Source organism: Lissotriton vulgaris, chromosome 3_1 (assembly GCF_964263255.1).
Source record: "Lissotriton vulgaris chromosome 3_1, aLisVul1.2, whole genome shotgun sequence".
Classification (NCBI taxonomy): domain Eukaryota; kingdom Metazoa; phylum Chordata; class Amphibia; order Caudata; family Salamandridae; genus Lissotriton; species Lissotriton vulgaris.
Genome location: NC_141689.1, coordinates 524774047 through 524785896, shown reverse-complemented (window position 1 = coordinate 524785896; position 11850 = coordinate 524774047). Strand labels below are relative to the sequence as shown.

The 11850-nt window shown below is 49.6% G+C and overlaps 1 protein-coding gene across 1 annotated transcript; it reads left to right on the top strand.

Moving 5' to 3' along the window:
• The first annotated feature begins 659 nt into the window (after nt 1–659).
• On the top strand, nt 660–11499 carry LOC147726735 (phytanoyl-CoA dioxygenase domain-containing protein 1-like). The gene is made up of 6 exons (XM_086963495.1): nt 660–786; nt 3874–4090; nt 4820–4911; nt 7979–8118; nt 10026–10130; nt 11392–11499. Exons 1-6 carry the CDS (start codon nt 660–662, stop codon nt 11497–11499), a joined length of 789 nt encoding a protein of 262 aa, XP_086819621.1.
• The last annotated feature ends 351 nt before the right edge of the window (nt 11500–11850 follow it).

Here is an 11850-nt window from a genome sequence, read left to right as displayed (position 1 = left end):
GCTGTGTATGATGGCTGTATGCTCTGTATGATGGCTCTATGCTGTGTGTGATGGCTGTATGCTGTGTATGATGTCTGTATGCTGTGTATGATGGCTGTATGCTGTGTATGATGTCTGTATGCAGTGTATGGTGGCTGTGACGTCATTGTGGCAAAGCCTTTGTGACGTCACTTCCTCATCTTCTCGTATTTTGGAGAAGAATTGACGTCAGTTCCCATGAGGTCAGATGTACTTTTCTGCCTTTCACTGCTGCTTTTACTGACCTGTTGTTTTCAGGTCTGGCCTAGATCCGGCTTCCGCTCTCGGGAGCCCCTCGGCCCGGTAACACCCCGATACTGGCTTCAGTGTAAATAAGGAATGTTTATTTATACATACACACCTCAAAGTCCCTTCATTTGGGGGTATCACTGCACGACTCCCGCGTGAACCCCATTGTTGCAGCTCCCTTGGACCACCAGGAAACGTCCGAGCTGGCGTCTGCAGTGCCTCCCCCCTGACTCCTCCGCTGCGGACATGCCCAGGATTACACAATGCCAGGCAGCCTGGGGTCATGAGCTGGGATTAATGGGAAAAACCGAGAGCAGCCCCCGGCTGTGGCGACGTCATGGGAGTGCAGCCCCGGCCCGGGGCGGGGGCGGGTCTGAGCGGGCCTACATAAGATGCCGAGGCAGAGGAGGGTGGACGGACAGACAGCAGCAGTGACCCCCAGCTGGCAGCAACACCTGGAGCTCCAGCACTGCAAGGGGCAGGAGGAAACATTCACATCTGGAGCTCTTGAATACCAGGGTACAGAATCTCCAGCACCTGGGGAGCCACAGGGCCACATCTGGAGCACCTGCGTCTTGGGAGCCAGAAGAACACGCCTGGAGCATCAGCACCTCTGGAGGTGAAGGACAACATCTGGAGTCCGGTGCCAGAGGAACATATTCACATCTGGGGCTCAGCTCTCAGGAGCCCGGCGGCAGACCCCCATCCCTGGCACAAGAAGCGGGGTCCGAGTCCTCGCTAGGGTGACCAACTGGCATTGGTGCAAATTCAGGACGGTGAGTGTAAAAATTCAGGACAAAGGGTCAAAATTCAGGACACAAATTCAGGACAGGAGGTCAAAATTCAGGACAAAACTTCAGGACAATAGGTACGTTTTACAAACACATCAGAGGTCGCGCAATAGTATATAAGTAAGCCCAGCCATTTCCAAACATATTCAACCATATGCAAACTTATCCATCATGTATCCTTCCATCTATCATTTCACTCATCTATCCTTTCATCCATCCCCTCATCCATCCTTTCACTCATCCTCCATTATCCATCCATCCATCCACCCTTTCACCCTTTCCATCTGTACACTTATCCATCCACTCTTCATCCCATCCATCCATTCACTCATTCATTCAGCCATTTACCCTTTCACCAATCCAGCCATCCTTTCACTTACTAATCCTTCCACCCATCCACTCTTTTAGTCATCCATCCATCCTCCCTTTCTCTCTCCATCGACCCTTTCACTTAGCCTTCCTTCCATCCATCCATCCACCCACCCACCCATCCATCCATCTACTCATCCACTCATGAATCCAGCCATTGCCCCTATCACTCATCCATCTATCATTTCACTCCTTCACACATCTATTCATCCATTTGTCCATCTACCCTCCCTTTCACTCACTCATCCATCCTTACACCCACCCTTTCACTCATATGTCCATTCATTCACCCTTGCACTTATCAATCCATCCATCATTTCACTCATCCACCTACCCCCATCATCCACCCACCCACCATCCACCCACCCACTCATCCATCCTTTCACCCACCCACCATCCAATCCACTGATCCAGCCTTTCACCCACCCACCATCCACCCACCCATCCATCCATCCATCCTTTCACCCACCCACTCATCATCCATCCATCCATCTTTTCACCCACCCACTTATCCATCCATCCATCCTTTCACCCACTCTCCATCCATCCATCCATCCTTTCACCCACCCATCATCCATCCATCCATCCTTCCCCTCATCATCCATCCATCCATCCCCTCATCATCCATTCATCCTTCCCCTCATCATCCATCCATCCTTTTCCCTCATCATCCAGCCATCCTTTTCCCTCATCATCCATCCATCCTTTTCCCTCATCATCCATCCATCCTTCCCCTCATCATCCATCCATCCTTTTCCCTCATCCATCATCCTTCCCCGTCATCCATCCATCCATCCCATCCATTTATCCTGCCCCTCATCCATTTATCCTGCCCCTCATCCATCCATCCTTCCCCTCCATCCATCCATCCATCCATCCTTCCCCTCATCCATTTATCCTACCCCTCATCCATCCATCCTTCTCCTCATCCATCATTCTTCCCCCGTCATCCATCCATCCATCCCATCCATTTATCCTGCCCCTCATCCATCCATCCTTCCCCTCATCCATCCTTCCTTTCATCCATCATCCATCCTTCCCCTCACCCATCCATCCATCCATCCTTCTCCTCATCCATCCATCCTTCCCCTCCATCCATCCATCCTTCCCCTCATCCATCCTTCCCCTCATCCATCCATCCTTCCCCTCATCCATCATCCTTCCCCTCATCCATCTTTCCCCTCATCAATCATCCAGCTACCCTTCCACCCATACATCCAGCTATTTACATTTTCTCTCCATCCTTCCCCTTACTCATCAATCCATCTATTCTCTCTCATTATCCATTTATTCAATCTTTCATTCATCCATTCACCCTTTCACTAATTCATCCAGCCATTCACACATCCCTTCACCTACTTACACGCCCACCTTTCCATATTAATTTTGAGCTGAGCCCTTTTGAGAAGAGGCCCAACAAGAACTTCACCCTCGCTGCAGGGGCTGTTCCAGGACTGGGACAGAAGCCACCCAGGGCGGAGGCAGGTTCCACCACAGGGGGGACAAGAGCCATCACAGGCGAGGGGGCGGGGGGGGGGCAGGAGCCACCACATGGGGGGACAAGAGCCATCACTGGCGGGGGTGGACTGGAGCCACAACATGGGGGGACAGGAGCAGGAGTCATCACAGCAGAGGGAACGTGATCCACCAGGGTGGGCACAGGGGTGGGCATGCAGTATTCTAGTATCATCTTTGGCTTCTCGCCCCCTCCTGCACAAGACAACGAGAAGACAGGCTCTCTGTCCAAAATGCCATCCCCCCACTGTGATATATGGTACTTACAGGAGATACTCTAGGAGAACTGATTGAACTGATTGTCCTCCATACCTTGTTAATCAGTGTGGGTGTGATTGTGCCATTTCTTTATTGTATTACATTATGCATGTTTGAAGAACCGAGGTTTGCTTACAAATTAGTGACAGTAATTAAGCTCGGTGAAGAGAAGCAGGTGCTGCCTCGGTGTAATCAGGGGTGTAATCTGGCCGATTCTCGGATGTTTGGGGCCCTGGGTAGAAATGGAATGTGTGAGCCCCCCTCTAAATAGCAGATACAAGATGCATTCAGGGCTGTTTGCATGTGAATGGATGCCCCCTGCTCCTGAACCTGCAGCCCCTCCCTCTGTCACCTTCAAGCACTTCTTAACAGCTCATCAAGGGCTGGAGGTGAGAGGGTTGCCATCCCGCTGTGCCTCTACGGTGCTGATGGGGGTCTGAGCTTTCATACAGCATCGGAGTCAAGAAGGGAGGTGGGGGCAAGCTGTGCCGGTTAAAATTACGGACAAATGGCGTCCGTTAAAGAATCCTTCACGGACAACGGACAGACGGCCAAAATTACGGACTGTCCGTGAAATTTACGGACGGTTGGTCACCCTAGACTGGGGGTGAATGTTTGATTTGCTTTGCACTCCGTCCATCATCTGTGTGTCTTTTGCTTTCTCACCCTGCAGGGAAGGAGCACGCCCAGTACAGCCTGCACAACGCCCACCTGCGCCTGCCGTGGGTGCTGGGCCTCGCCACCCACCCGCACACCCTCCAGACCATCACCGCCGTGCTGGGGCCCCACGTGGTCCTGCTGGACTCCAGGTTCATCTGTAAATACCCGGCCTCCGACGTGCCCCACCGAGGGAACAGCGCCCCCTACGTGGCCTGGCACCAGGACATCAAGTAAGTCAGACTGCGGGGTGCTGGCTCCAGGGTGGGTGAGGGGAGGGCTCAGCTGGGGTGATGTGTCTGTTTGTACTTCAAGGGTGAGGCCAAAGTATGGCATTCCTGCCACCTGAGCCTGGTGACGTCTGATTAACAGGCTACCTGGTGGGCACCATGTGGTGTTTAATACACAGGGCGGGTTGGGGGGTGGGGGGGCACACACAGGGTAGATTACAGCATCTTTCATCTAGGCAGTACATGAGGGCATATGGCTGGTTGCACTACCAGACACACATCACCCTGTGTCATCCTGTCCTCTCATGTGCCATCATGTGCCTTATTATGCCCTCATGCACCATCCTGTGCCATCATCTGCCATCCTGTCCCTTCATGTGTTATCCTATGCCCTTTGTATGCCATCCTGTGCCATCATGTGCTATCCTGTGCCCTCATGTGCTATCCTGTGCCCCCATGTGCCATACGGTCCTCTCAGGGGTTATTCTGTATCATCATGTGCCATCCTATACCTTAATGTGCCATCCTGTGCCATCATGTGCCATCCTGTGCCCTCATGTGTCTTCCTGAGCCCTCATGTGATATGGTGTGCCCTCATGTGCCATCCTATGCTCTCATGTGCCATCCTGTGCCCTCATGTGCTATCCTGTGCCCTCATGTGCTATCCTGTGCCCTCATGCCCCGAGGTTTGCGGATGTTTGGCTGACAGTGTCCTCCTCCTTTTACTTCCAGGTATTGGGGCTTCGAGGGGGGCCCGGTGGCCTCAGTGTGGCTTGCCCTGGATGACGTAGACGCAGAGAATGGTGTCCTGCAGGTTATTCCAGGTATGGATAAACTCCCATAGTCAATGCATGCATCACAACAGCCTTGAGCTTTAACACTGATTGGCTGAAAATGGGGGATAGGCTAATACTCTACTGGTGAGCCCCAATGTAACCACATAGGAATCTAGGACAGGGCTCCACAGCATGGGAGATAGATAGGCCATCTCTTTACCTTGAGCCCCAGTGTCGTGACATAGGGATCTGGGACAGGACTATACAGCAGGGGAGGCCATCTGTTAACCAAGGAGCCTCCATGTCGGGACATAGGGATGTTGGAGAGAGTTATCTAGAAGGGAGATAATGCACCTCTTTGCCAGAGAGTCCCATTGTCATGACATGGGGATGTGGGAGAGAGTTATACAGAATGGAAGATGCTGCATCCATTTACAATGAGCCCCAGTGTCCTGACAGAGGGATCTGGGACAGGGCTGTACAGCATGGGAGGAAGGCCATCTGTTAACCAGAGAGCCTCTTTGTCATGACATAGGGACGTGGGAGAGAGTTATACAGAATGGAAGACGGTGTATTCCTTTAAAGTGAGCCCCAGTGTCGTGACAGAGGGATCTAGGACAGGGCTATATAGCATGGGAGGAAGGCCATCTGTTAACCAGGGAGCCTCAATGTCGTGACATAGGGATGTGGGAGAGAGCATTATGAATGGAAGATGGTGCATTCCTTTAAAGTGAGCCCCAGTGTCGTGATATATTGATCTAGGACAGGGCTATACAGCCTGGAATGTAGGCTATCTATTAACCAGGGAGTCCCGTTGTCATGACATAGAGGGATCCGTGCCAGGGTCGGATTGGTAAGGGGGCACTCGGGCAATGGGCCTCTTTTTTGGGCAGCGTGGTGGTCGATATGGGCTGTCTGTGCTGCTCCGCCCAGTGGGGGCCTGAGCAGCCTTTGCGGAGGCAAATGGACCTCTGGTACCCCCCTTTTACCAAGAGGCCGGAGGTATCCTTCCCAGTCTCAGACTGGCCCCGCCCATTAATGTATGCTGATTGAGCAGGGGCAGGGGGGCTGAGCCAAGTGGCCTCACTTATATTCAGGGGTGGTTCACCAGTGTAAACTAATCAAGCAACACAGAGTCCTAGAAACAATCGCATTTTTTAAATCTCAGTCAAGTTATGATAAAGCACACCTCTCTTATAGAAATCCCCCAACTTCTTTTTATAACACTTAAAACACTGAAGCAGTGTTTTAAAAAAAGACGGGGGCAGATTTACAAGTCAATTGCATCACATTTACGCCGTTGTTGCGTCACTTCTGTGACGCAGCGGCGGCGTAAACCATGCGCCACATTGCGGCTTATTTACGACCTGATGCATCTAGGGAGATGCGTCACGTTGTAAAGCCCTGCACCACATTAAACCTGCGTCAGGTTTAATGTATGCAGGGTGGGCGTTCCGTCGGAAAAAGCCTCGTAAAAGTGACGCTGTGAAATCTACAAGATTTCATGGAGTCATTTTTCAGAGGCTGCTCCGACGAAACCTTACGCCTGCTTGAAGCAGGCGTAAGGAGTGGCGCAGCACTGTAGGTATGGGCGGTCCCTGAACATTGCTGGAGTTGCGTCGCTCCTGCGACATAACTCCAGCCATGCACCGACCTTACACCATCAGATGCGACACGCACCTGTCTATCCCTGCGCCACTGTGTGCCGCATTGTAAATGCAACGCATCTGTGGTAGCGCAAGGATAGAATTGCGTGTCGCATCGTTACTGGCGCATCCCTGCGCCAGTCCTTGTAAATCTTCCCCGCAATCCGCAAATGAGGGGACACTTTTTTCAGGGTGCCCGGGCCAACTCTTTTCAAAGCCAATCAAACCCTGACCCGTGCTTTACTGTACAGCTGGAGCGGGGGGACAAGAGGTCCTAACAGAGGGACGCTGCTTATGGTTCTACAGGCGGAGATGTCTTTGCCTGTAAACACGGGCACCACTGCCTTGAAAGAGTGATATTGGACAGGGTTGGTCAGACAGGGCTCTAGTATGACCCTACAATCTTCACCCAATTTGTGTCAGAGGCTAGACTCCTGGGGGCTGGTGAGGCCTCGATGAAAGATCCCCTGGGTCCTCGCGGGGGGTTCTAGTGTTAAGAGATGGCTCTGTATTTACTCAGCTTCCATGATCCTCTGTTAGATGGAAACATCCTTTACCACGCAGTCTTTTCCACGCATGCCTTTACCACGCATCTTTTACGCGCATCCTATACCACGCAGATGCCTTTACCATGCAGTCTTTACCACGCAGATGCCTTTACCACGCAGTCTATTCCACGCATCCTTTACCACGCAGATGCCTTTACCATGCAGTCTTTTACACGCATCCTTTACCATGCAGATGCCTTTACCATGCAGTCTTTTCCACGCATCCTTTACTACGCAGATGCCTTTACCATGCAGTCTTTTCCACGCATGCCTTTACCACGCGTCTTTTCCACGCATGCCTTTACCACGCTTCCTTTACCACGCAAATACCTTTACCACGCAGTCTTTTCCATGCATGCCTTTACCACGCAGATGCCTTTACCACGCAGACTTTTCCACGCATCCTTCACCACACAGATGCCTTTACCACGCAGTCTTTTACACCCATGCCTTTACCACGCTTCCTTTACCACCCAGATGTCTTTACCACACAGATGCCTTTACCACGCAGTCTTTTCCACCCATGCCTTTACCACGCTTCATTACCACCCTGATGTCTTTACCACGCAGTCTTTTCCACGCATGCCTTTACCACGCTTCCTTTACCACGCAGATGCCTTTACCACGCAGTCTTTTCCACGCATCCTTTACCATGCAGATGCCTTTACCACGCAGTCTTTTCCACGCATGCCTTTACCACCCTTCTTTTACCACGCATATGCCTTTACCACTCAGTCTTTTCCACTCATTCTTTACCAGGCAGGTGCCTTTTCCACGCATGATAATTAAAGGTAAATGTGTGTATAATTATTGTGGGTGTGGCCAGTGCTGACACCTCATTTTAGACAGAGCCGGGGACTGCATGAGTACCCAGGCCAGGAATCAGTGCCCCCCTCACTCCAACCCCCCTTTCTTCTGCAGGAAGTCACAAACAAGGTGTCCTGGAGCACCGCACAGCAATGACCCCCGGGAACATGCTGTCCACCAATCAGGAGATACCGCGGCACATGGTCGATGCAGAAAAGGCGGTGGAGTGTCCTCTTCAGGCTGGGCAGATGTCGGTGAGTTCACAGCGCTCTTTCGTTTCCTGGACTCATGTCTCACAGTTGTGGTTATTTCCAAAGGCAAACAAGGGGTTACTGCAACCTTACGAAGTAACATGAAAATCCATGATACTCGAGCCCGGTGCATTTTGGGTGTCAGGCAGACCAGTGATTCCCCCATTTATAAATGAGGCAGCCGGAAAGTGGGCGGGGCCAAGACATCCATCAATTAATGGCACCGCCCTTCCCATAATTAGCCTTTTGCCTCCATTACTGTGTACTCACAACCCCCCTTAAAGGTGCCCCAGAACTGTGTACTCACAGCCCCCCTTAAAGGTGCCCCAGAACTGTGTACTCACTATCCCCCTTAAAGGTGCCCCAGAACTGTGTACTCACTACCCCCTGCTTAAGGGTGCCCATGTATTGTGTACTCACTACCCCCCCTAAGGGTGCCCATGTACTGTACCTCCCTTTACTTACATCTTCCTTTGAGGGTGCGTCAGCACTGTGTACTCACAGCTTACCCTAGAGGTGCACCCACACAGTGTACTCACAGCTCCTCGTTTAAGTGCACCAGCACTGTTTACTCACAGCTCCTCGTTTGGGGGCACCCGCACTGTGTACTCGCAGCTTACCCTAGAGGTGCACCCACACAGTGTACTCACAGCTCCTCGTTTGAGTGCACCAGCACTGTGTACTCACAGCTCTTTGTTTGGGTGCACCAGCACTGTGTACTCACAGCTTCCTTTGAGGGTACGCCAGCACTGTGTACTCACAGCTTACCCTAGAGGTGCACCCACGTGGTGTACTCACCGCTCCCCCTGGGCATGCATCCGCACTGTGTACTCACAGCTCCCCTTGGGGGTGCACCAGCACTGTGTACTCACAGCTCCCCCGGAGGTGCACCAGCACTGTGTACTCACAGCTCCCCCTGGGGTGCACCAGCACTGTGTACTCACTGCTCTCCCAGTGGGGTGCACCAGCGCTGTGCACTCACAGCTTTCCTTGGGTGCCTCAGGACTATGTACTCAGTTTCCCCTTGAGGTGCACCTCAGGTGGCTCCCTCTCTTTTCTCTGTCCCATATCCAGTGCTTAATTTGCGCCTGTGTTTTCCAGTGCTTATCTGTAAACACAGGCACATATATCTGAGAAACCACCACATGGTGGTAGTGTGTGTGTATTTTTAACTAATAATCATTAGTAGAGAACTGAGGCGCCTATTACCAACAACTAGCGATAATTATCGCTAGGTTGGCTTAGCGGCAATAGTTTTATCGCCATGTAGCGACGATTTCTATCGCTTAGGAGCCTTGATATTATCAAGGTTTATCTCCTAAGTGATGAAAATCGGCCGAAATGCATGAATATTGCTGAAAAGTCAGCGATATTCATGCATTACCAAGCAAATGCTCTTAGCCATGTTATCCACCTCCCATTTGATAACATGGCTAAGAACTGCTCAGGGCAGGTGTTAGCTTTTGGAGATATTCGCGCTTAGCGCAAATATCTCCAAAAGTTGGTAATAGGAGATAGCGATGTTAACAACTGTTTCCAGTCGCTAACATCTTGGCACGCCCACTTTGCATGTCATTAGTGATAAATATCACTGACATGCAAAGCGGGGCCCAAGATGGTCGCTATCTCCTACTAGCTGTCGCTAACTGGTGTTAGCGACAGCTAGGTAATAGGGAGATAATTTAATCTCCGCTTTCTTGGCTTTTAAAGCAGAAAAAGCGGAGATAAACCCCCTCGATAATATGCCCCTGAATTATTTAATATAGCTTTAAAAAAAATGACAAAACTTAAAGGTAAAAAAGTGACGCGGGCAGTGCCAGCTGCGGTGGACCAGTGAGTAACACATTGGGCACTAGCACCTACAATTTTGGCAGATAAGCACGGCTCATATCCTACATTTCTCTCGTCAGATCCACGACGGGCTGACAGTCCACGCCAGTGAACCGAACACGTCCCACAGACGCAGATGTGGCTTCGTTATTCGCTACGTCCCCACCACAGCCTACCCCGTGGAGGTGAGTACAACCCTCTCCTTCAGACTGTCTGAGTATGGTTGTGTGTCAGTGGGTTTATTAGACGACAAGAGTGACAGTGTGGACCGTATGTGTTTGTGTGTGTGCATCCATGCACATGTGTTTGTGTGCGCGCATTTCTACTCGCAACTGTGTGTGTTTGGGGATTTGTATAGTTTTGGTTGTTAGTTATGTAAGAGAGGTATGTTTGAAGGTTCAATAGTTTGGGGACTTAAGGGAGTTTTTGATTTTTAGTTATATAAGAGAGGCAGGTTTGAAGGTCAGTTGTGGAATTTAAATAGTTTTAGTAGTTATATAAGAGAGGCAGGTCTGAAGGTTCAATAGGTTGGGGAGTTAGATAGTTTTGGTTGTTAGTTATATAAAAGAGGCAGGTTTGAAGGTTCAATAGTTTGGGGATTTAGAATAGTTTTGGTTGTTAGTTATATAAGAGAGGCAGGTTTGAAGGTTTAATAGTTTGGGGAGTTTGATAGTTTTGGTTGTTAGTTATATATAGTTTTGAAGGTTCAATAGTTTGGGGAGTTTGATAGTTTTGGTTGTTAGTTATATACAGGTTTGAAGGTTCAATAGTTTGGGGATTTAGATAGTTTTGGTTATTAGTTATATAAGAGAGGCAGGTTTGAAGGTTCAATAGTTTGGGGATTTAGATAGTTATGGTCAGTAGTTATATAAGAGAGGCGGTTTGAAGGTTCAATAGTTTGGGGATTTAGGATAGTTTTGGTTGTTAGTTATATAAGAGAGGCAGGTTTGAAGGTTCAATAGTTTGGGGATTTAGATAGTTATGGTCATTAGTTATATAAGAGAGGCGGTTTGAAGGTTCAATAGTTTGGGGATTTAGGAAGGTTTTGGTTGTTAGTTATATAAGAGAGGCAGGTTTGAAGGTTCAATACTTTGGGGATTTAGATAGTTTGGGTAGTTAGGTTTTTCTATAAGAGTGGCAGGTTGGAAGGTTCAATAGTTTGGGGATTTAGATAGTTTGGGTAGTTAGGTTGTTCTATAAGAGAGGCAGGTTTGAATGCTAGATAGTTTGGGGATTTAGCTAGTGTTGGTTCTTAGGCTGTTTTGAAAGAGAGGGAAGATTTATGGTTAGTTTTTGTTGTAGAGTACACATTTTAGAGATTCGGTTGATCATGTCCTTTTCTCCCTCACTACATGACACCAGTGTAGGTCCTCTAATATAAGGTCTTGTATTCTCCCACGTCTGAATGCCCTCATTATAATGCACTTCTCTCCTCTCTGATTCCAGGACCCCGAGCGCCCCCGCTCCTTCCCAGCTACCGTGCTTGTTGCAGGAACAGATGAATTCCATCATTTTACAGATCATGCACCCAACTTTTTCTCCAAGACCTTCTGACACCTCTGCAGAGCATCAGCAGGAGACACATTCCTCTCTTCATGTAGTTCATAACTGCCAGTAACATACTGCTGCATGGTGCAGGTTCATTCCTGATCTCAGATGGAGCCCTATAGGTTCAAATATGTATTTCCTATTTTTTAACATCTTGCAGTGAGCCTTAATATTGTCTACAATAATGTTTGGATGGTAGGCCAAAAGGTGCTGCAACTGTTACCATAAAACAAACAATTGCGGTTTCAGAATTGATAATGTGAATTCCTTTTTGCACTGCATTGCACTTTCATTCGAAAACACAAGCCTGCATCCTGTTTTTGAATCTTAGCTGCCTGACTATATGTAATTCTATTT

What these genes read in the sequence shown, in the direction of transcription:
- LOC147726735 (XM_086963495.1), top strand. Translation starts at nt 660, where the DNA reads ATGCCGAGGCAGAGGAGGGTGGACGGACAGACAGCAGCAGTGACCCCC. An exon ending in GCCTGGCACCAGGACATCAA is followed by an intron (nt 4,091 to 4,819) that starts GTAAGTCAGACT and finishes TTTTACTTCCAG; the next exon opens with GTATTGGGGCTTCGAGGGGG. An exon ending in TGTCCTGCAGGTTATTCCAG is followed by an intron (nt 4,912 to 7,978) that starts GTATGGATAAAC and finishes TTTCTTCTGCAG; the next exon opens with GAAGTCACAAACAAGGTGTC.